The 25,712-nt window shown below is 34.8% G+C and overlaps 1 protein-coding gene across 4 annotated transcripts in view; it reads left to right on the top strand.

Annotated features, from left to right (window-relative positions):
* Nucleotides 1-25,712, top strand: part of USP34 (ubiquitin specific peptidase 34) — a 313,170-nt gene that overhangs the window by 131,926 nt on the left and 155,532 nt on the right. For all 4 annotated transcript variants that reach the window (XM_078149535.1, XM_020985492.2, XM_020985490.2 and 1 more), the window contains 6 exons: nucleotides 7,393-7,518; nucleotides 8,081-8,210; nucleotides 8,848-8,883; nucleotides 9,149-9,279; nucleotides 9,776-10,419; nucleotides 11,449-11,663. In XM_078149535.1, coding sequence (XP_078005661.1) covers nucleotides 7,393-7,518; nucleotides 8,081-8,210; nucleotides 8,848-8,883; nucleotides 9,149-9,279; nucleotides 9,776-10,419; nucleotides 11,449-11,663 — 1,282 coding nt within the window. The remainder of the gene's footprint in view (nucleotides 1-7,392; nucleotides 7,519-8,080; nucleotides 8,211-8,847; nucleotides 8,884-9,148; nucleotides 9,280-9,775; nucleotides 10,420-11,448; nucleotides 11,664-25,712) is intronic.

Raw genomic sequence — 25,712 nt, 5'->3', positions numbered from 1 at the left:
CTAATATAATTAAAATGACAGTTCCATCTAAGCTAATTTACTTATTCATTGCTATACCAAGTAGACTAGGCGTTCTTTAACTTTTTTTGTTTCTTGAACCCTTTAAGTAGTCTATTAAACCTTTTCAGAATAGTGTTTTTAAATGCATAAAGTAAAATTCATAGGAATAAAAGGAAAACCAATTATAATGAAGTAACTGTTATCAATATTTTTACAGTTCACTGATCCTAGGTTAAGAACCCCTGCTTTAGACATTTCTCTTTTTCCTCATAATAATTGTTTCTGTTTTCACAATTTCATTCTTAGAGCTGTCCTTGATGTCTTTAGTTGATAAGGCCCTACCTATCCTTCTTTTGTCTTTTTTCCCTCCCTTAAAAAAATTTTTTTTCCAGGAAAAACTTTATTTTTTATTTTTAAATTTTTTTGGAAATTTTAAAATTTTACGCTTAAATACAAAATGAAGGAAGAAAAAAATGGCCACATACACAGCAGACCATAAGAGACGATTTAATATAAAACAATAAAATTCCATTTCAAGAAAACCTATGTAGTAAATACTACACTTTGTTTTCAAAGCTGCCTTGCTTTTCTTTGCTTCTTTGTTGGTTTTCTTTTGTTCTCTGCTGTGCACTTTTTACTTTATTCCTCCCCTACCTCACCAAAGATGGCTACAGTAAAGGATGTGTATACATAGATATCTATAAACATAGACATATAAACACAGATGCGCTCATGCACATATGTGTAAGACTGTACTCTGCTTATTTCCTCTTGTCATCTGTTTTTCTGAGGTGGATAGCATCTTCCTTCATAAGTCCAAGTCTTTCTAGATCAACCAGCGTATTCTTTCCTACACTACAACAATACTCCTTTCTAGATTTAAACAGCATCTTCTTTCATAGGATCTTTGAGGTTCATTTGGATATTTATAATAGAATGACTTGGTTGCTCAGAGTTGTTCTTAAAACAGTACTGCTGTTACTATATACAGTGTTTTCTGCTTGTTTTACTCTTCATTACTTCATGGTCATCTCTCCATGCTTTTCTGATATCATTGAGCTCATTTCTTGTAGCAGAATAATATTCCATCTTGAATGTATAATACAGTTTCTTTAGCCATTCCTCAATTGACAGACATCCCCAGAATTTTTTTAGAAAAGGACTTGCTTTTTAATAATAAAATTTATAATAATGATAAAATTTATAAACTAATAATAATTTTTAATAATGGTTTTTATTTTAATAATAATAAAATTTATTTTAAATTTTATAACAGTAATACAATTTTTAACAATAAAATGTATAAGGTAAATTTATTTTAACAATGTAAACAGAAGTAACTGCTCAGAAAAACAACAGAAAATCCCTTTTAAATTAAAAAATTAATTTGTATATGTATGCAAAATATAAGCACTGAGGATACAACTCTTTGAAATCTGCTGAAATCTAAGTTAAATGAAAGATTATGGCTTGGCTTTCCTCTCTTTCTGTCATCCATTTTCAAATTGAGTAGCTAGTTTTTTCAGTTGTTTCTATAATTTTCATCCTAGCAGCTCATTTCTCTCTTTAATAAAAATCAGGTAGTATAAAATTTCCCTTCTTCATTACTTCACCTTTTGAAGGATGAAATTATCATTAAGACAGGTCAATAAATTATTAGGTGCTTTCATTTCCAGCAGATGTCTGTGTAAGTGAAATTCCTTATCACTACTACATCTTGCTACCATGCCAGGCTTGTAGATCTGTTTCTTGAACTCCTCACATCTCTCTGTAGTCCAGGTTGCGTTTTTCACACTCATATGACAGTATCACATTTCTTCCTCCTACACACCCATACACACACTAATAGATTTTAAAACAATTTTAAAACTTTTTTTTAAGTTTTGAGTTCCAAATTATATCCTGTCCCTAACCCCTCCTTGAAATGGTAAGCAGTCAGATATAGGTTATATATGTGTAATCATGTAAAACATTTCTATATTAGTCATTTTGTACAAGAAGACTCAAGTAAAAGAAAAAGAATGTGAGAAAGAAAGTGAAAAATAGCATGCTTCAGTCTGTATTCAAACTATCAATTCTTTCTCTGGAGATGGATGGTGTGCTTCATTATTAGTCCTTTGGGATTGTTGTGGATCATTGTATTACTGAGAATAGCTAAGTAGTGCAGAGTTCGTCACTAAAAAATATTGCTGTTACCAATATTGCTATTACCATGTACAGTGTCTTCCCGGTTTTGTTCACTTCACTTTGCATTAGTAGTAAGTCTTCCCAGATTTTTCTGAATTCGTCTTGCTTGTCATTTCTTATAGCACAATAATATTCCATTACAATCACATACCTCTGTTTATTTAGCCATTCCCCATTCGATTTCCAACAATTTTTAGCCACCACAGAAGGAGCTACTTTAAATATATTTGTACAGATAGATCCTTTTCCCTTTTTCTGGATGTCTTTGGGATATAGACTCAGCAGTGGTATTACTGGATCAAAGGATATTCACAGCTTTATAGCCCTTTGGGTATAGTTCCAAATTGCTCTCCAGAATGGTTGGATCAATTCACAACTCCACCACCAGTGCATTAGTGTCTCAGTTTTCCCACATCTTCTCCAACATTCATCATTTTCCTTTTTTGTCATGTTAGCCAGTCTGGTAGTTGTGAGGCGGTACTTCAGAGTTGTTTTAATGAGCATTTCTCTGAGCAGTAGTGATTTAGAGCATTTTTTCATATGACTGTAGATAGCTTTGATTTCTTTGTCTGAAAACTACTTTTTTCATTTCCTTTGATTATTTATCAACTGGGGAATGATTTGCATTATAAAATTGACTCAGTTCTCTATATATTTCAGAAATGAAGTATGGCTCAGATATTTAAAGCTCATTCTCAGATACCATTTTCTTTTTCACTTATTTTTCTCTTTTGAGCCTTTTCTCTTTTGAAGTGAGGAAAATTAATGTTGGATTGCATTATTTATTGTGAACAGACCTTTAACCTCTGAAGTTTAGGTGATTTTTTTTTTGATGGTAAATGTCCATTCCCTTTATTTGTGGCTCTGCATTGCAGTGATTACAATTTATGTTGACTTCCATGGATTGTACAAGCAATAAAAGGCAGCCAGCTATGCTTTACATCATTGTTTCACACAAAGCAAATAAGAAATGTCATATTACCTAATTTTCTATTTTAAAAAATTTCCATAGGCACAAAGCAGAATGCTGGAAAATCACCGAGGAAAGAATATGCATAATAAAGAAGTATTTCTTACATCAAAAAAGTCCAAGAATCACTAAGTCTGCAGAAGCTTGGTTAATCAATTACTGCAGTACTGATTTAATCAGTATAAAATTGAAAGAGCTTTAGTTCTGTAATAAAAATTCAAATTTGGGATAGGGCAAACTTTAAACAGCAGCCAGTAAAGAAGGGAAGGGAAAGGTAGTGGGACAGGTGAACAGGCACATTGGAACTGTGGGGATATGTAAATTGATACTGTCAAACAAGTGTAAGTTTCTTGGCTTCTCATGGAAAACATTTTATCCACTTATTTTTTCCTTCCATTGAAGTCCTACACATTGTTTCTCAATTTTGTGTGTGTGTGTGTGTGTTTGCTTGGTTTTCTTGGTGACAATAAAACAAATAGTACATTTACTACTTTTCCTGCACACTGTGGAAAAATTAGACGATTTCGAATATTTTCTTCAGCTCCACAATAAGTTGCCAGTCACTCCTTTGCATTTCATCTCTGAACCAATCCTTCAGTGCATCAATGGATTGTCGATTGATCTTGCTAACAAGAATGTCTGTAGCTTCAAAATGTCTTCCATACATTTTGGGAGGTTCTCTAGGAATAGGTTCTATTTTGAAGCAGACTTCTTGGCCCTTTTTTGCAATATCCACTTGCTTATGGTTTACTTCAATACTTGTAACTATTCCCACCTCAACAAAATTTTTACTAGGTACACACATGGGTGTGTCTTAGGTGATTTTCAAAAGGTATAACTGAATGAGGTAATCTTTTCTTAGCCCCTAAGGCCTCTGCCTGGGCAGGAACCCTTACTTTTGTTTAGAGAGAGAGAGAGAGAGAGAGAGGGAGTAAGTGAGTGATTTTGTGTGTGTGTGTGTGTGTGTGTGTGTGTGTGTGTGTGTGTGTGTGCGTGCGTGCGTGCGTGTGCGCGCCTCTTCCCCTCCAGGGACATGTCCTTTTGTCCTCACTACTCCCCTCAAGATTTTCAGTGACCTGGTCTACAAAAGAGAGACCAAGTCAGTAAAAGCCTGGTTGAGATGGCTTATGTTTTTCTGGCCATGTTTGCTAGAGGCAAGCTGGGTTTCATAAACCAGCTAATATTCCATTCCTTAAGTGCCAGAAAGGGGAAGGTCAGCCCCATTTGAAAGCCATTTCCCCTAGTTGTAGCTTGACCTCAGGATCAATCCTTCCTTCCAGTGATGAAGTAATGAGGAGAAGCTGTGAACTCTTGGACCATCTTCTTATCTAAATGTTTACCCCTCAAAGCTGCCTTACATTTACCAGGGGAGGTCCAAATGATGTGTAATGCAATTAAAAGGAAAACACACCTCAGTATTAAAAACGGGTCAGCCCTTGATCTGAATTTTTGGCACAAATGGAAACATGCCATTGACCTGTCCTTTATTAATAAATTGCTTGGCCTGTGAAGAAATTATATTCCACTTATTTATTAGTTAAATTTCACGTGCTATAGAAGTAATGTTAAAAATATTGTCAATACTCTTAAAGTATTTAGTTTCTTGACCAAGACTTAATAATCTTTATCAGCTCTTTCTAAATTCCTTTTCCCACTATCATTTGTGCCTTCCTGACTCACTAGACGTAAGTAGTAGTATTTCTTATCAATGAGTCAAACTTGTCTCTTTTTTTTTATTGCATGCTGTCTGATCTGACACTTTTTCAGGGATCCATTTCTCACTCATTCACATAGGCATACATATTTATTTTATGTCAGGTAGTTTTTTTTCTTTAGATGAGTTAGTTCCCTCCTCTTTGGGTAGAACTTTATGTCCTGTGCTTCCTAGGAGTTCAGTATTAGCTCTAGGGGAGAGATTATAAGTGTTGGATATAGAAGAAGAAAGCTATGAGTTGCAGATAGGATCAACAAAAGGACTTAAATTTTCTCTCCTTTTACTCCTTGTCACTGTTACTGCAGCTCATTCTATGAAGCCTAGCAGCAGGGATGGAAAGCATGTTCCTGTAGTCTTTTCCACTAAAGTTGCCTTTATTTGTTGTCCATTGTTGTTATATATATATTTATATTTTCTCCTTAGAATTAAATATTGATTTTCAGGTATTAATTAGAAAACTTAAAATTTGCTGCTGTATTTTATAAGTAAACCACATTAGCATGAATCATTTTAAAAACCTAGAATGTTATAGAAATGTTTATTGATTAAGAAGACACCTTATACGGTTTGGTGAATTAGTGCCATGTAGCCTACCTTCAGTATGATTAAATATGGCCTGGCTGCAAAGTTGCCTTTGTTTAATGAACAGATCTTTTGAATTGTGTGATCTAACATTGACTACATGTTTATCAGTTATGGGCAAGTAGAGGAGATTATGGTAGTTTCCAGGTCCTTGTTTGCAAAGTCCAAAAACTATGAACAAACAAACAATATTTCAGTTTGAAATAGAAGGGGGGCAGAAGGCTAAATCTTGGCAGTAAATTTCTCTGCTAAAGGACTGATGTTAAAAGATATCTAGGGATTGGCCTAGAAACGAGACATTTCCTAATGAATAAATTCATATCAAAGAATATGAATAAGCAGTTTTCAAGAGAAGAAATGCCAGTTATTAACAGCCACCTGAAAAAATGTCCCAAAACACTAATAATAGCAAAGTCACATTTTAAAAGCTAAGGATTCACTTTAAAACACTTCAGATTCACAAAGGTGAGAAAAGAGCAAAATGTAAGACATTGGAGACATGGCATTAAGGCACTGTTGATTGAGCTGTGAATTGGTCTAGTATTCCAAAAGCAGTTTGGAACTATATTCTAAACTCTGTATGCCTTTTGATCTAGTGATGCCACTGTTATATTTCCAAGGAAATAGATAAAGTACCAATTTGTAGAAAAATGATGTAGCATTTTTTATTGCAGGAAAGAATTGGAAACAAAGGAAGTGCCCATCAGTTGGGAAATGGCTGAACAAATTATACATCACATGAACAAAAAGGGATTTTATTTATATGACATGATGAAAGGGGAACAGATTCTCAGAAAACTCAGTAAAACTTTTATGAATTAATGTAGACTGAAATGAGCAGAACCGGGAGAGCGATTTATACTTTGACTAGAATAATGTAAAAGAAAACAGCTTTCAAAGAATTAAGAACTCTGAATAATGCAATAGCCAGTCATGACTTCAGAAGACTGATTATAAAGCATGTTTCCCACCTTTTAGGAGAAAAGTGATAGGGGCAGAATAAGAAATCACCCCACTCAAACCTCCCCAAGAAGAAAGTACTAGAAATATCGATGTAAATACTTTATTTTCACATTTTATGCATCAGGATATGGTGTTGGACACAATCAAAAGCATTTTAAAATTTATTTTTATCTATGGTTTCTTTTTGATCTGGTAAAGCTATTATTATAATAAAAAGAAAACTATTAAAACTTTGACATTATTGGATGCTTTGTATTCTGTATCCTAAATAATTAAAAATTTTAAAAAGCCAGTTGACTTAAGCTTTTCAGTAAACTTTGGAAATTCCTGATTTCTTTTTATTCTAGATTTTATCATAGCATAAACCTTCAGAAAATTTTCTTTCTAATAATGCAAAAGCAGAAAAAAATTCTTATGTATTATTTTTGTAGGTACACACACATATACCCACATACCTAGTAAAGACCAAGGTGATATCACTTAGGTTAAATAATATTATCTTATTACTTAACACAGTTTCCCCTCTATTTTCATAATCCACATTTTGGTTTGATTTTGGTATTTAACTAAACTATTTTATGTTTGTAATAATAAAATATAAATTTATCAAGAGTTAAATGTAGTAGCATTTTATAAAATTGTAACAAAAGCCACTTGTAAAAAGTACATTATTTATCCTGTCAGGATAAAGTACATTTTTTTGGTATGTATAATTTTACTTTTCGATTTTTAGAACCTAGAATTTAATAGGCACTTGAAATTAACTTATTCTGTAATGATAGTTGTTATTTGATATTTAAAATTCATTTGTTCCATGCTTGAAAAAATACGTGAATACTCCTTTATCAATTGTTGTAACAGAGGCAAAGATCAATGTATATGTTGTCTAGTTATTACTTATATTTTCATACCCTGTATTAATGTACTTTTCCCCTTTATTTTATTTATAAATATTATTTACTTTTTTGTTTTACAGTTGAAACATTGTAGTCGGTACATACATGACTTGTTTCCTTCTCTCATCAAGAACTTAGATCCTGTCCCACTTAGACATCTCCTTAATCTTGTTTCAGCTCTTCATCCAAGTGGTCATACTGAACAGGTAAGAAATTTTTTAAAATTTCCTTTTGTGAAAGGGGAAAAAAAATGTATTGACTAAATAAAGTAAGGATTCTTAACCTGATATCCATGAACTTAAAAAAAAATTTTGATAGCTATATTTCAATACCATTGTTTTACATTGTAACTCTTATGTGTTTTATTGGATAGAATCTTGACTTTGAGTCAGCAAGATCTGAGTTCAAATCTAGCCTTTCACAGTTCCAAGGTGTATGAATTGCTTCATCTCTATCAGTTTTGTTCATCTGCAAAATGTAATAACATCTAGGAGTGTTGTGAAAATAAAATGAGATAATAGTGCTTTGAAAACCCTAAAGTGTTAAATAAATGCTGGCTGTTACTAGTAAAAACAATTATTGTGAGTAGTCCACAGGCTTCACCAGATTGCAACAGGGTAATGTCCTTTACAGAAAAACGTTTAAGAATCCCTGACTAAAGTGAGTTATTACAACTGAACTTTTAGATATCTATTTCAAATGTATAATTTTAAGTTTTTATGCTGTTTAAAAAAACTAAAACTTCATATTTTCCTTTCATTATTATAGACCTTATATTTGGCATCTATGCTTATTAAAGCATTATGGAATAATGCCCTAGCAGCTAAGGCCCAGCTTTCAAAACAGAGTTCTTTTGCATCTTTACTCAATACTAATCTCCCTATGGGAAATAAGAAAGGTAAGGAAAAATAATTTATAACTCAGTGTTTCAGGACAAAGGGATTTTTAGAATTTCCTTGCTTCTTGAGCTAAATTATAAATTAAATAATTATTTTTCACGGGACACGACATTGAATGTATATAAAGTGATTAATAAATTGAGGCTTGCTTTATGTTTTTGGTATGCTGGTAAAATAAAATTTTAAAATTATCAGTAGAATTTAAATTTTGTCCTCCCAACTTTCCCCTTTGCAGAGATGTTGATACTTTGTTTAAAAAAAAGCTTTGAAGATGAAGTTGTGTTTGGAAACACTTTTGAGGGTAGAACGTATATAATGTTCTCTTTCTATATTTCAAAGGTTTCTATGAGGTATCAACTATTCTGTTTATCTTTTACAGATATAATATTCAAGGGCTTTCTAAACTTTTTCTACATTTTACCCCAATTTTTCTCTCCTGACTTCATATACTACTCTTTTCTTAGGCTTCTCTGTGCAGGCACCCACAACAACTACTGCAGGTGGTGGGGACTTACATTATTGCAGGCTTCCCTACCTGTATCTCTGTTGATTATGTAATATGAACAACTGATATGCTGTACCAAAGAAGCTCAGTCACTTAGAATGTTTCCCTCCTGTTTTTTCCTTTTTCTTCAGAGGAAGAAGAGCTCAGAAGAGCAGCCCCGTCACCTTGTAAGTTGAGTCTTAGACATGCACAGCAACGTTATGTGTAATTTTAAAAGTTAATTTCTTTTTAGAATAACAATAGTTTTTTGATTGGACTTAGTTTTAAATCATTTTTAGAAATAATCTTTGGATATTTGCCTGTTTCTTGATTTCATTTTTGGGTGTTGGCAGAAAGGACAGAATTTGTGGTTATAATCAAAAGATAAAATCTTATAGTTACATTCACATTAATTTAAATTTAAAAATAAAAGATAAAATATCTTTAAAATAGGGTCACCAGCAGCTAGTCCTCAAAGCAGTGATAACAGTGATACACATCAAAGTGGAGGCAGTGATATTGAAATGGATGAGCAACTTATTAACAGAACCAAACATGTGCAACAAAGACTTTCTGACACAGAGGTATGGAAGTAATCTTGTTTATCTTCAATTTTTTTAACAAGTAGATGTGTCTTACTCTCGTTTTATCTAAAACCTCATAATGAGATCAGGATGCATGGGCATGCTTGTAGTTCTCTTTTTCAGTAATAAGCAGTGCTTTTGAAGTCGACTTTTTGAGGTATTTTTTCCTAGGAATTTTAATTTTATGTTTTTTGTATTTCTAATTTTCTGTTTTTTTTTTCTTACAGTAACTTAGTACATAGTAAAATCATGTTTTACATTGCTTTGACAAGGTTGGGGTTTTTTTGGCTAGGTAATGGGGTTAAGTGACTTGCCCAGGGTCACACAACCAGTAAGTGTCAAGTGTCTGAGGCCATATTTGATCTGAGGCCCTCCAGGGCCAGTGCGCTATCCACTGTGCCACCTAGCTGCCCCCCTAAATCATAACTTTGTGACATCACCTTTTGTAATGTTACTTTTAAATATTTTGTTTTTTACCAAATCTTTTGAAATACAGGAATCCTTGCAGGGAAGTTCTGATGAAACTGCCAATAGTGGTGAGGATGGAAGTAGTGGTCCTGGTAGCAGCAGTGGGCACAGTGATGGGTCTAGCAATGAGGTCAATTCTAGCCATGCCAGCCAATCAGCTGGAAGCCCCGGCAGTGAAGTACACTCAGAGGACATTGCGGACATGGAAGCTCTCAAAGAGGAAGAGGAAGAAGATGACCATGGCCATGATCCTCCCAACAGCAGTCGTAGTACAGACCTTCGAAATAGAAAGATTGAATCCCAGGCAGGCATTTGCTTGGGAGAATCACAGGGTCCCCCAGAGAGAAATGGCACAAACAATGGAACAGGAAAAGACCTTGTTTTCAACAGTGACTCAGTGCCATCAGTTGATAATCGAATCAGAATGCTGGATACCTGTTCACGTCCTGAAGACACAGAACATGATATTGCAGGAGAAATGAGCACTGCACATATATCACAAGCATCTCAGGATTCTTGTATCACACGTACTGGGGACTTTCTTGGAGAAACTATTGGGAACGAATTATTTAATTGTCGACAGTTTATTGGGCCTCAGCATCACCATCACCACCACCACCACCACCACCACCACCACCACCATCACCACCACCATCACCACCACCATGATGGGTAAGTTTATTCTGCTAAAATCTATATTTTAATTTACTTAATATAATTATGACTTAATTTTATTTTATTTTTAGTTAGTTTGATTGTCCAGTTTTTGAATTATGCAGACCCCATAATTTATGAACTTTGAATATAGAATCACTTATTGTTTCATTGAAGAATGTATAGGAATAGATTTTTTTTTATGAATCTTTGACCAGCTGTTTTTGTGAGATTGTAAGACATTGAAAAAAATCAGGTTGCAACTATTGTAAAAATGATTGATTGATTGCAGAATTTACTGCATTATCACTATCTGCAGTATTTCAAGAAAATTGGAAGTTTAGAGAAATTCATTGTGACTGTTCTTAAATTTTATATTTGAATCATTTTCTCCCTCTTGCATATAGCTTTCCATGGTCAGATATTCTCCAAATTCTAGTTGTCCTGTACAAAATTTAAAACCTACCTCTTTACCTTTCCCATCTCATTTGGATATTCTTGTATTAGAATACACGTAGTGTTCATTCAAAACAGAGATAACCTTGAAATTAAGACAGAGGGAAGCAAAACAAAAGGATAGAATACAAGAAATTTCCCATTTTGGTATACTGCCTAATTCTTACTAAATTTGTCTTGATTTCAATTAGGCCTTGAACTAATCAAGGTACTAGGAATTTTTTCTGATTTTTCTGATTGTATAAATATAAGCAAAAAAAGGCTAATTTCTGTTGTAAATTTTTTCTTGTGTTGAATTTATTGGCTATAGTTATTATTAAGCATTGCCTAAAACTCATTTTAGCTCGCTTTTTAAGGGAAGACATGATTTATGTAGGTTTGATAAAATTAATGTTTCAGACAGTAATGACTTGTTAGCAGTCCATTTAACTAAGCTTTTTAAAACTTCTGTACTTTTTGTTGAATCAAAACTTTCCAACTGCATAGGTGTTATAATTTGCACCAAAATCTTTACAGGGAAAGTATGAACTTTGGAATAAGAAGTGAAAACAATTGAAATGAGTGAACTTTTTCCTTGTCTATATTCTGTAGGCATATGGTTGATGACATGCTAAGTGCAGACGACGTTAGTTGCAGTAGTTCCCAGGTCAGTGCAAAATCAGAAAAAAATATGGCTGATTTTGATGGTGAAGAATCTGGATGTGAAGAGGAATTAGTACAGATTAATTCACATGCAGAATTAACATCTCATCTTCAACAACATCTTCCTAATTTAGCATCTATCTATCATGAACATCTTAGCCAAGGTAAGATTTTTACCTTAACTCAGGTAAATACCTTTTACTAGTACAGATATCATATTAAAGGGACCTACTCTGTAAAATACAGGCATGACTCTACAAGGACAAAAATAAAATGCTTCATCTAAAATTCTAAGAGGAAGTACCACTATAGGGTAGAGAGTTATGTGGTCAAAAAAGAGAGCCAGACAGAATTCTCTAGAATTATTTGAGATGGGAGAGGACACTTTAATCTAGGATTTGGGATGGTGAGTAATCAGGGAAAGCAATTTTAGGCACTTATTGTTTCAGTTTTTTTCCCATTTATATTGAACTCCAGTGTTTGCAGCATGCTTTCTGTATACCATATAATTTGATTCTTACAATAATCTTGTGAGTGGTAGGTACTATGACTTTTGTTCCTCTTATTGTTCTTAAATCCCCCACTCCCTTCTTCACACACATTTTTTATCAGTCTGGACCTGTGATTTCAAACATAAAGGGAACTTCTCGTAAGGAAGCTCCCTTTACTACTGAAGATTGGCAACTGCTGAGTGAATGAAAGAAAAAGCAGTTATTATGTACCTACTGAGTGACAAACTAGTATAATAAAAGAGGTAGACAGGACTTATAAGGGAATAGCATCCAGAGAGGAAGTTTTGGTCTTTGGAGTAATAGGTTCTCTGACTTATGGGACAATTGATTATTATGCTTTTCTAGTAATAATAATTATAATTAAATTGATTTGATTACTATTTCTGCAGCAAAATGTAGAGATTTATGAGTTGGGGAGAGTAGAGGAATGATGGGCAGTATGTAAGACAACAGTAAAAATAGCAAGATGTCCAAGTAGTCCTTAGTTTCCTGTTAGATTTTTATTTGGTAGAATATCAATCATGATTTATGGCAGACTAGCTATATTGAGTGACATAAAATTATATAGTAGGTAAGGCAAGGAAGTAACAGTTATGCTTATTGTTTGCCAGGTAGTGTGCTAAGCACTGGGGATACAAATGCAAACAAAAAGTGAGATAGTCCCTTCCTTTAAGCAGTTTTCATTTTGTTAAGGGAAGACAACACACAAAAACAAACTGAAAGGGAAGAGTGGGGAAGGTGGGCATGCAGAGTCCTTGGTAGGAAAAAAGAACTTCAGGAAGGGAATGAAAGTTAGACTGCCTGTGTCCTTCCCCTAACTCTACGCCCTGGGAAGAACTGTCCAGTAAAAGAAGGGGATTGACCTGGTGAAAGGATGTTTCAAGGTGAGAAGGTTGCAGGGGATGATGGACTAAAGTTTTGAATAAACACTAAGGCACTGCCTGGTCACTGAGGGGTTAAGTGACTTGCCTAGCATGTGTTGTTGGTAGGACTTAAAATCAGGTTGTCTTGTGTCCAAAGCCAGCTTCCTGTCCAATATATGACATTGCCTTTTCTCACCAGTTTGTACATGATAAAGCTGAGGCTAAATGAGGTTAAATGATTTACTCAGGATTACAAAACTAGTAAATGCCTGAGCTGATATATGAGTATGGTCTTTATCCCTAAGTCCTATACTCTCTTCACTGTGGCACACTATCTCTTGGATGGCTAGCTAAGGAATTTCTTTCTTATGGTAGAGGCAGTGAGAAGTCATCAAAGATTTTTCAGAATGTGAGTGTTATGGTCAGGCCCTCTAGGAAGCTATTATAACAGTCCAGATGGGTGATGATGAGTGATGAATTAGAGAAATGATAAAGATGGGTAGAGAGAAGTAGATGGATGCAGGTGATATTCTGGAAGTAGAATCCATGGGCTTGTCATTTGACTAGATAGGGGAATTGAAGAGTCAAGGATGATTATAATATTTTATACTTAAATCACTGAAATTACCAAAGAATAGAGTATAGAGGAAAAAGAAAAGAGCTCTCAGATTAGAACTTTGATCAGTAACCAAAATGAGGGAGCAAGAGATGATTGATAAAGTAGCAAAAGAAACTTAGATGGGATGATCAGATATGTTAATCAGCAAATATTTATTAAATGTTATGTACCAAGCACTGTACTAAACACTGGAAATGGTTGGTTGGTGGTTGTCCTTTATTCTCAAAGAGGACCAAAATGACATCACTATGTTGGGGTTATCCTGCCATCAAGGAGCAGTCTTTCTAATGGGGAAGATAACATATAAATAACCACGTAAATACAAGTTATATATAGAATAGGTGAAAGTTAGCTGAGTGGGAAAACCATTAGCTGCCAGGGGTCCTGGTAAAGGACTCCTGCAGAAGATGGAATTTGAACTGAGGCTTGAAAGAAGCCAAAGAAGCCAGGAGGTAGAGATAAGGAAGGAGAGCACTCCAGGTGTGGGAGATAGCCATTGCAGAGGCATGGAGATGAGAGATGGGGTGATATGTTTGAGAAGCTATAAGTAGGCCAGTATAGCTGGATTGTAGAATGCATGGAAGGCTAGGAGTAAGGTATAAGAAGGCTAGACAGGTAGGAATTGGCCAGGTTATGAAGTTTTCACTGTTAAATAGGAAACTTTATATTTGATTCTCAACATAATAGGAAATTCCACTGCAACTTATTAAGCTAAAGAGGTGATGTCAGGCCAATGTTTTCGGAAAAAAAATCATCTTGGTAACCGTGTGAAGGATAGATGGTAGTAGGGAGAGGTTTGAGACAGGGAAAGCAGTTAAAAGGTTATTGCAGTAGTCCAGGTAAGAGAATAAAAACCTGAACTAGGGTTGTGGTTGTATGGGACATATACAAGAGATATAAATGTAGAAAAGAAAAGATTTAGCAACAGAATAGATGTATGGGATGAGGAATTGAGGATGACACCAATGTTGCAGGCTTAGGTAACTGGTAGAATGGTGGTTCACTTAACAATAAGAAGGAAGGTAGAAAGAGGGGAGGATTTTGGGGGAAAGATAATAAGTTAGATTTTTGGATGAGTTGAGTTTGAGATGGCTGTGGAAGAAAGAATTTGAGATGTCCAAGAGACAATTGATAATGTAGTATCATAGCTTGGCAGAACAACTAAGGATACATAGATGTATAGGGAGATAGATGGACAGATAGATCGGGGAATCACCTATTGAGTCCGTGGGAGGTGATGAGATGACTAGTTGATATAGAATAAAATGAAAAGAGATGGGCCTTTTGGGATACCCATAATTAGTGGCTATGACATGGATGTAAACTCATCAAAACAGAGTGCAGTTTAGTTCAACAGATAGCAGAAGTAGGATAGGGCGGTTTTAGAAAAGCCTGGAAGAGTACCAGGACAAAGAAGTTTGATATCTAAGTAAAGAAAGTATATGAGATTTTGTTGAGTAGTTAAAAGGTGCTAAAAGGTCAGAGGATAACAACACAGAAAAGAGTATCAGTTTAGCATTTTGATCTTTTGCAACTTTTGAGAGAAGAGTTAAATAATTGGATTAGCGTTGTATTAAAATAATTTGTTGACTTAGATGGTGAGGAATTGAAGACAGAAAATGTATACTATTAAGTATAGCAAAGTGACAGACTGAGTATACAGCAGGGTCAAATAAAAGCTTTTTATTTATTAAAAATATAAACATGTTTCTAGGAAATGAGGAAGAGGTCAGTAAATAGAGCAGTGGAATGTGCATTGAGGACATGAGATGTAGAACTGTTAGCTGCTGTTAGGAATTTGACTGTCAGTGAATGAATTCTATCATACACAAAATTGAACAATGTATAAAAAGACTGTTGTATAGCAGTATAAACTAGTTTGAGGTTAGATGACATAAATTTATAGTGGACCCAATGAGCCCTGCTTCCATAGTTTTCTGTAGTGGTATTCAGCAGCTTAGGAAGAAGAGTGATAAGAAAATCTTTAAAATAAGAGTGGATGTTATTTAGGGTTAAGGATTGGTAAGATGTGAATGGCTGAAAGACGTAAGAAGCCTAGGAATTAAGACAGGAAGACAGTGCTTTGACCTCCTTAATTATGAGGTCAGTATTGTAAAGGAAGTTAAATGAGACCATAACAGGTATAATATACCTGCTGGAGAGATTGTTTAGTAATGGGCTGCCTTTTTGACAGTGGAAAAGCAGGAATGTGCCAGTTTCTCATTCTAGCCCAGTCCTTTTGGGTCACCAGAAGAATGGTGAGCAATGGGGAGATAACTTCAGTAAAAAGCTAGTTTCCAATTAGTGCACAAGATGGACATAGTATTTGAAGAAGAGCTATAGAATGAAGAACTTTTTAAAAAACAGTTTAGCAGGAGTTTCAGAGAATAGAAAAAAGTGGATGCAAGCTGGTTAGGGAATGAAGTTGGTTATGAGAGGTAGCAAGAGAAAGGTTTTTCAGATATCTTTGCAGACAGACTCTGACCCTTGATTGGGCAAAAAGAAGTATTACTTTGCTGATTAAAATCTTGAGGAAGTTCCACCTATGGAAATGCTTGTAGTCTAGAATGGCTCCAAGGTTACTAATTCCAAATCATGCAATAAAAGTTTTTCCAGTAATGATGTCTCCAAGATGGAGCGGGGCCCATGATGGTCATTGGTAATGATGACCAGGAAGGTTGTATGGTGAAAGAGGCCTTGAGCAGTTGCCATTTCTGCATTTTTTTATTTCCACATGGAGCCCCTTCAACGGATTGGAGTGGGAGATGGGAACATCATTCGTAATGGTGGCCAAGAATGGCATATGGTGAAGGAGGCTCTAATTCCAGGCATCAAAAGTCCAGGACAGCAGCTTCACTCTTCTATTTGGCCACCAAGGAGAAGTCATACTGATAATCTTCCGCCTTAAAATTCTGAATCATATCTTTAAGAGCAAGAGGTACAATAGTTGATATAAAAATTAAAAATAATTTATTTTTATTTTCAAATGTAGTGTTCCCACATTTTAATTACTCACAAAATGATAAATGGCATTATATCCAGATAACATTAAGCTAACAGGTAATAATCTTACATTGGACAGCAGAATCAGGATCCAAAGAGATCTTGACAAGTTCGGATAATCATGGGTCTATTGAGTAGCCAGTCCTACTCTCTATGTTTATCACCAACTGCCTGTCAAACTTTCCTCAATCCCTATATATAAGTGGGTAATTTTTGTTCATTCTGCATTGTGAACATCTTTTACGTTCATTCCCTTCTTCACTTAATACCATGTCCACCCTAATCCAGGACCTCATCGCATTTTGCCTGGATTTTAAAAATACTCTTCTAATTTGTTCCCTACATTCATTCATACTGTGTTCCACACAACTACCAAATCAGTACTCCTAAGGCACAGGTTTGACCATGCCATTCCTTTGCTAAAGAAACTTCAGTAGTATTTCATTGTTTTTAGGATAAAAGACATTTGTTTGACTTTTAATGCCCCTCACAATCTGGCTTGAGCCTATCTTTCTTTCCAGACTGATGCAGTTAATCAACACATATTAAGCACCTACTGAGCACTGTATTGGGTATTAGGAGATAGAAAAAGGAAATGACCGCCACTTGCAAGAAGCTTATATTCTCTTGATACAGAGAACAATGCATAAATAAGTAGTATATTGAATATCTATAAAATGAATATAAAACAGTTTTGGGAGGGAGGGAGCTAGTTGCTGGGTGGATCAGTAAATGCTTCATTAAGCGTTCATTGAGCTGAAATCTTGAAAGAATCAAGGGGTTCTGTGAGACAGAAGAGAGAAGATACTTTGACTTCAGCTGGCGTGATCTTCTATTGGAAAGGTACCGAGACTGGAGATTAAGGGTCAGGTATGAGGAATATCACAAAGACCAGTTTGGCTGATCATAATGTCTGCGTTGTGGAAATCTATAAAAGCCACCCCGATCGTTTATATTTTATACTATGTACTAGGTTTGGAGTTGGGGAGTGATAGGGTCAGATCTGTACTTTAGAAATGTCATTTGGACAGCTATGTAGAAGATTGATTTGTGAGGGGAGAAATTTAAGGCAGGTTCATATGACTTTGGAAACTAATGCCCTGGCCAAACTGGTCTAATTGTTGTACCGTATATAGGATATTCCACCTCCTCCTTTTTTTATAAGCTAATCCTTTTCTTTAGAATGTTTATCTTCATTTCTTTGAGCCATTATCTGTCTACAGAACATGCCATATCTTGAAGGAAGAAGCCATTCGTGACTCCCTCGGTTTTTAGTCCAACCCCTTTTAATCATTTAAAAAAAAATATATATATCTCTCTCCTATTTGTATTTGTCTTTGAACATGTTGTGATACTTCAGTATAATATAAGGTCTCTGAAGACATGGCTTATCTCCCTTTTTAATTTATATTCCCAGCACATAGCATACAGAAAGCAGTTAATAAATACTTATTGATTAATTCTTTGATCTTAAGATCCACAGTATGTTATGTAAAACGAATTTTTTGCCTTTCCCACTAAAGTTAATTTCCTTGTTTCTGTCATCCTTTCACTTCCAAATTCAAGATCATTTTTATCTTTACCTCTCCCTTAGTCTTTGTTTTCAATCTGTTGTCACATCTTATTGATTTTGCCTCCACTACATCTCTTGTATTTGTTCCTTTATTTCTACTCACTTGAGCACCTCCCTGTTTTAGGGTGTCATCATCTCTCACATAGACTATTGAAGTAGCCTCCAGTCTTTGCCTTTTCTAAACCATACTCTACAGAGCTGCTAAAAGTCACTTCCGAAGTCATAGATCTTACCATGACATTCACTTGCTCAAAATTTTTTCTCACGGGACTCCCTTTTGCTACTAACACAAAATCTTAACCTTGGCATTTAAAACCCTTAAAGAATCTGATTCCAGCTGTTTGTTTTCTTTAAGTTTTATTGATTACTTTTCTTTGATCATTGCTGACATTTCCCAGTTACTGTCCTCTGAAACTCTACCTCCTCATTTTCCCCATCATTGACCATGTCTTAGAACTGTCATGTAGAAGAAATTATGTTTCATCAGTAAGGGTCATTGAATTGATCTTAGTTCTAGTGCCTTTTATTTTTATTTCCAAATTTGTGGTGATGGTGTCTGTTGTTCTCTTGGTTGTTCTTCATTATGAATAATTAATTCAAATCTTGGCAAGTTCCTCTAAATGGTTTGTATTCATTCTTAAGAAGAAATAATATTCCATTAAATTCGTAAACCACAGTTTGTTCAGCCATTCTCCAGTCACAAAGTATTGCTATAAATATTTTGGTATATATCAGGTATATTCCCAGTATTAGCCATATTTCTAGGTTAAAGAGTATGAACAGTTTACTTGCTTTTCTAGTCTAGTCCTATATTGTTTTCATTAATATTTGAACTCCATTAGCCCTGCCAATATTCATTATTTTTATCCTTTATCCTTTCAGCCAGTTTCCTTGGTGGGAGATAAACCTTTAGTTATTTCATCTTGCATTTCCCTTTTTACAATTTGGAAGAATTTTTTCAAAAGTTATTGTGAGTTCTAGAGTTGGGTTTTATTTTTGGGTTTTTTAAAATTTTGTTCCTACCCTTTGATTGCTTGTTAGTTTGGGAATATATTCATATCTACATAGCTTTAGTATCAGACATTTATGAAAGATATTTGATTTTTCATTGAAATACTATTTTCTTATCACTCTTCTAACTTAATTTATGTATTAGAATGTTAAACACCTATGTTAAATATGTTAGGAGCTATAAAAGGCATATATATTGAAGGAAAAAGTGTTTGTACTGCAGAAACCTGTAGTTTAAATATAGTGACATTGATATGAGTACATAAAAAGGATAAACTGGCTTTAGGACACGTGATACAGCTTACAGTTTTGAAAATGGCTTTGTAAAACCTATTTCAGTATCTTATTTATTTCCTTTCTCTTTTCATTGATCTGAACCTTATTCCTGTTTATTTGAAGCAGACCATGCACCTGTAATAAGGAGAAAATAGCTTAGATTAGGCAGTAAGTTCATTCCTGGAGATCACCACTAAATCTAATAGTTACTAACAGAATTGTGATGATTAGAAACAGAATTTTCCTTGCCATTGTTCTTCCATCTCTATTCCTCACTTGCTGGCATTTCTCTTTTCGAGAAATAACAACTTAATGTTATCAACTCATCAAGCAAAAAGCTTTTTTTAGTGAATGGATTTTTACTGAATTCTGCCATACATCAGAAGAATCTACTGTTACTTAAATTGTTTTCAAAGTAAGGAGATCCAAACTTCTTTTGTAATCTGAATATGGACTTAATTGGGGGGGGGGAGAAGAAAAAGGTATAGACCAATATCCATAATTAATATTGATAAAAACTATTAGCACAGAGGCCACAAAAAAGTATTAAGAAGATCATGTGGTACAACAAGGCTGGATTTTTATCAGGAACCAGGGGTTATTTCAATATTAGAAATATATAAAAATAATTAACTACATTAATAACAAAACAGTAGAAATTACATGATACTATCAGGAGATGTTGAAAAAACTTATGACAAAGTGCCGTACCAATTTTTCTTGAAAACAGAGTAGAAGAATAAATGAAATATAGTATCCGTCCAAAACCAAGGACCAACATTAGATGTAATGAAGGAATTTTAGAAGCCTTTCTAATGGATGGTCTTTGCCTCAGGGTGAAGGGCCTGGGGAGGCAGTTCAAAGATAAGGCTCTTGTCCAAAGCCTGAGTAGGAGTTGCCTCCAGCACTTGCTTTTAAAAGATCCATGTGCTAAGAATGGTTTTTACAGAGTTTTGTTTAAGCTCTTATTTCTTTGTTTATGTAAAGTTTTTTCCCCCACTTTGTTAAGGTTTTATTAAAAAGTTCTGAGTTTTTACAAAGCTCCTAATTCCATTTAACAAGCATTTACCTAATAGATGACAGGACCAGAACTTTGATAGGTACTGGCAGAAAGAAACACAAAAATGAAAAGACTGCCCTCTGGGAACTTTACTTTTCACTGGAGCAGGTCCCTGGATAAGTAAATGTGAAATACTTGGAAGTAAATACAAATTAATTTTTAAAAATTTAATTAATACATTAATATTAATTAACTTTTGTTTTATATTTTAAGTATTTATTTTATCTAATTACATGTAAAGATAATTTTTTAAACATTTTTTCTCCTTTTTTAAATTTTATTTTTAAAAAATTATTTATTTTTAGTTTTTAACATTCACTTCCATAAGATTTTGAGTTTTAAATTTTCTCCCCCTCCCCCAAGACGACATGCAATCCGATATAGACTATACATATACATTCCTATTAAACATATTTTCACATTAGTCATGTTGTAAGGAAGAATTAGAACTAATAGAAGGAACCACAAGAAAGAAGAAACGAAAAAAAGAGCATATAGGATGCTTCGATCTGCATTCAAACTCCATAGTTCTTTCTTTGGATGTGGGTAGCATTTTCCATTATGAGGCCTTTGGAGATGTCTTAGATCCTTGTATTGCCGAGAAGGGTTAAGTCTATCAAAGTTAGTCATGGCACAGTATGGTTGTTACTGTGTACGTTTTCCTGGTTCTGCTCACTTCAGTCAGCATCAGTCTATACAAGTCTTTCCAGGTTTTTTTGAAGTCTGCCTGCTCATCATTTTTTATAGCACGACAAATAGTATTCCATTACATTCACATACCACAACTTTTTCAGCCATTCCCCAGTTGATGGAGCATCCCCTCAATTTCCAGTTCTTTGCTGCCACAGAAAGAGCTGCTATAAATATTTTTTTACTTGTGGGTCCTTTTCCTGTTTTTATGATCTCTTTGGGATATAGCCCTAGAAGTGCTATTGCTGGGTCAAAAGGTATGCACATTTTTATGGCCCTTTGGGTATAGTTCCAAATTGTTTTCCCAAATGGTTGGATCAGTTTGCAACTCCACCAACAATGCATTAGTGTTCCAGTTTTCCCACATCTTGTCCAACATATATCATTGTCCTGTTTTGTCCTGTTAGTCAAAGTCATTTTGATTTGCATTTCTCTAATCAATAGTGATTTAGAACATTTTTTCGTATAACTATAGATAGGTTTAGTTTCTTTATCTGAAAGCTGCCTGTTCATATCCTTTGACCATTTCTCAACTGGGGAATGACTTGTATTCTTATAAATTTGACTCAGTTCTCTATATAGTTTAAAAATGAAGCTTTCATTAGAGACACTGATTATAAAAATTCTCAGTTTTCTGCTTCCCTCCTAATCTTAGATGCACTGGCTTTGTGCAAAACCTTTTCAAATTAAGTTAATCAAAATTATCCATTTTGCATTTCATAATCTTCTCTCTTGTTTGGTCATAAATTGTTCCCTTCTCCGTAGATCTGAAAGGTAAACTATTCTTTGCTCTTCTAGTTTGCTTATAGTATCAGTCTTTATTTCTAAATCCTATACCCATTTTAACTTTATCTTGATATAGAGTATAAGATATTGGTCTGTGCTCAGTTTCTGCCATACTATTTTCTGATTTTCATGGCAGTTTTTGTTAAATAGTGATTTCTTATCTCAGAAGCTGGAATCTTTGGATTTATCAAATAGTAGATTAGCATAGTCTTTGACTTGCGTATCTAACCTATTTCACAGATCCACTACCACTGTATTTCTTAGCTAGTACCAAGTAGTTTTGATGATTGCTACTTTATATTACAACTTAAGATCTGGTACAGCTAAGCCACCTTCCCTTGCATTTCTTTTCAATAGTTCCCTTGATATTCTGGACCTTTTGTTCTTCCAGATGAATTTTGTTATTGTTTTTTTAGCTCTACAAAATAATTTTTTGGTAATTTGATTGGTATGGCCCTGAATAAGTAAATTAATTTAGATAGAATTGTCATTTTTATTGTGTTAGCTTTGCCTAAACATGAGCAACTGATATTTTTCCAGTTATTTAGATCTGACTTTATTTGTGTGAAAAGTATTTTGTATTTGTGTTCATATAGTTCCTGGTTTTGTTTTGGCAGGTGGACTCCCAAATATTTTATTTCGTCTACAGTCATTTTAAATGGAATTTCTCTTTCTGTCTCTTGCTGTTGCGCTTTGTTAACAATATATAGAAATGCCAATGATTGTGTAGTATGTAAAGTTTTGATGAGCTAATAAAATACAACAAAACTTTATTTAAAAATGTAAAAACATTCTTAACCCTAAGGTTTCCCTAGGGTTTAGTTTAGTTGAACTCTTGCTTTACACAAAGTCCTAAATATTTGCAGAATTATAAACTAATAGCTCTTGATTAGACATTGTCAAGATAATAAAAATGATAATTCTACCTGGGTTTATTTACTTAGTCTTCTATCAATTATTATTGAAAAATTAATAGAGCTAGAGAAAAATGATAATATTCATCTTGAGGAATAAAAGTTCATTGAGAGGATGCCCATCAATTGGGGAATGGCTGAGCAAGTTGTGGTATATGAATGTAATGGAATACTATTGTTCTATAAGAAATGATGAACAGGCTGACTTCAGAAAAACCTGGGAAGACCTATATGGTCTGATGCTGAGTGAAGTGAGCAGAACCCAGAGGACTTTGTATACAATAGCAGCCACGTTATGCAATGACTAAGAATGTTAAACTGAATGTTTCTCAGCATTACGAGGATCTAAGACATCTCCAGAGGCCTTGGGATGGAAAATGCTGTCCACATCCAAAGAAAGAACTATGGAAGTCGAATTGCTCTCAATTTTACCTTAAGTTGAATTTTGTTTCATCTTTCTGATGGTTCCTCCTATTGGTTTTAATTTTTACTTACAACTTCACTAATGTGAAAATATGTTTAATGGGCATGTAAATGTAAAGCCTATGTCAGATTGTGTGCCGTCTTGGGGGAGGGTGGGGGGGGGAGAAAAAGGGAGAAAAATTTTCAACTCTAAGTTCTGGTCCTCCAGACTTTTTGTTAATTACATAATAAATAATGAAGAGGGGGGAAAAAAAAAAGAATTCACCCATAACTGGCAAAAAAAAAAAATAAAAAATAAAAATAAAAGTTCAGAAATCTCAAGAGAAGTAATGGGGGAAAAAAGCTGGAAAGCAGGGGCTCTAGCAGTACCGTTTCTCAAACTAAACTATGAGGTAATAATCATCAAAATGTTTTGATAAAAATTACAAAGGCTTGACACTAGCTGTGTGACCTTGGGCAAGTCACTTAACCCCAATTGCCTAAAACAAAAAAGAGGGGAAGGGGAGATTACAAAGGTTAATTAGTGGAATAGGTTAGGTAAACAACTTATAGACGTCAGTGAATGTGTTGATAAACCTCAGAGATTCCAACTACTGATATAGGGAATATATAAAGAATCATCATTTGAAAAAAAATCAATATGTGACTTTGAAATAAAAGGTTACCTTCTAAATTGGAGGAGCATGTAAGGAAATACTTTTCACAGCAATGGAGTAAGGAGGGATTCATGACTAAGCAAGGGATAGAGAAGAGAATTGCAGAAGATAAAAATGATAATTTTCTTAACATCAAATTGAAATGTTTTTTGCATAAGCACAGTCAGTACACTGAAAATTAGAAGATAAACAATTGCAGGAGTGAGCCAGGAAAATCTTTATAATAAGTTTCTTTGATAAAGGTCTTATATCCAGAATATAAGAAACTGCTTCAGATGTATAAGAACAGTGTTCATATATATAATGCAGTGTTTAACCTCCATCAAAAGTAAAGTGCAAGCAAAGCTTAGAGAGATTCAGGATTCTCGGCTCAGCAGGCAGATGAAATTTGCTTTTACTGTGATAGCAATAATCTGAAACACTTATGATGCCCTGAAAGGTATTTATGAACCAGTGACCTATGGTGCCTCTCAGCTACTCAGAGCCACATTGATTAATGATAAGGAGATGGTCCTAGAGAGATGGGCTGAGCACTTCCATAGTGTTTTCAACAGACCATTAATCAATGTTGAAGTCATTGAGCATATACCTCAGATTGAAGTGAATCCCTTTGTAGCCAAACTTCCAGCTGAAGAAGAGGTTTTGAATACCATTTGGCTCCTCTTGGGTGGCAGAGTGCTTAGTGCAGATTCTAACTCCAGCTGAGATTTACAAGGTGGGAGGTGTACTGCTCACTCAAAAATTAATGGAAAATTTCTGGGTTATATGGCAAGAGGAGGTTATCCCCCAGGAAATCAAGGCTGCCTCCGTTGTCTATCTTTGTAAAGGAAAGGGAAATAGATTGACCTGTGACAATCATGGGAGTCTGTCTCTTAGTCATTACCAGCAAGATAGTTGCCAAAGCCCTCTTTAATGGGCTGATCTTGCTGAGGAACAGTCCAAATGGTGTTTGCTGCTCAACAACTCCGGGAGGAATGCCGGGAGTGTAACAGAGGTTGGTATACAACGTTCATCAATCTAATCAAGGCTTTGTGGAAAATTGTGGCAAAATTTGGTTGCCTGGAGAATTTCATTAGTATTTTTCATGAGTTTCATGATGGCATACTTACATGGATTCTGGATAATGGACAACACTCTGGTGCTTTCCCAGTCACCACTTGAAGTGTGTGCTTGCTCCTGTGTGTGGTTTCTTGTTTGTTTGTTTGTTTGTTTTTTGCATGATGTTTTCAGCAGTGTTGTTGGATGTCTTCAGTGGGGAAGACAACTTCATCTAGGTCAGCTATTGCATTGATGGTAAAATTATTTAACTTGAAAAGGCTACAAGCCAAGACTAAAGGGCAGGGAGAGTTGGTGTATGGCTTTTTATTCACAGATGACTGTGCACTCAATATAGCCTCCAAGGCTGACACACGACAGATAATGGACCGATTCTCTGTTATTTATGCAAATTTCGGCCTAACAATTAACACCCAAGAAAACAGAAGTTCTCAACCAGCCAGTACCACACCATCCATATGTGGAATTGTTGATTACAACAAATAGAGAACTTTTGAAAGCTGTAGCTAAGTTCACTTATCTTGGAAGTATATTTTTTTGGGATGTCCACATAGGCTATGAGGTTGATGGACACATTGCCAGAGCTGGCTCAGTGTTTGGGAGGCTCTGAAGGAAGGTGTCAGGGAGAAGAGGAATTAGACTGCCTACCAAACTGAAGGTCTACAGAACCATTGTAATGACCTCATTGTTGTGTGCCTGTGAAACCTGGACAGTATACTGACACCATGCCAGGAAACCGATATGCTTCCATTTGAATTGTATTAGGAAGAT

The sequence above is a fragment of the Phascolarctos cinereus genome, unplaced genomic scaffold, assembly GCF_003287225.1.
Source record: "Phascolarctos cinereus isolate Bilbo 61053 unplaced genomic scaffold, phaCin_HiC Scaffold_2;HRSCAF=192, whole genome shotgun sequence".
NCBI lineage: Eukaryota > Metazoa > Chordata > Mammalia > Diprotodontia > Phascolarctidae > Phascolarctos > Phascolarctos cinereus.
Note: the sequence above shows the minus strand (reverse complement) of the source record. Positions and strands in the feature narration are given on the sequence as shown.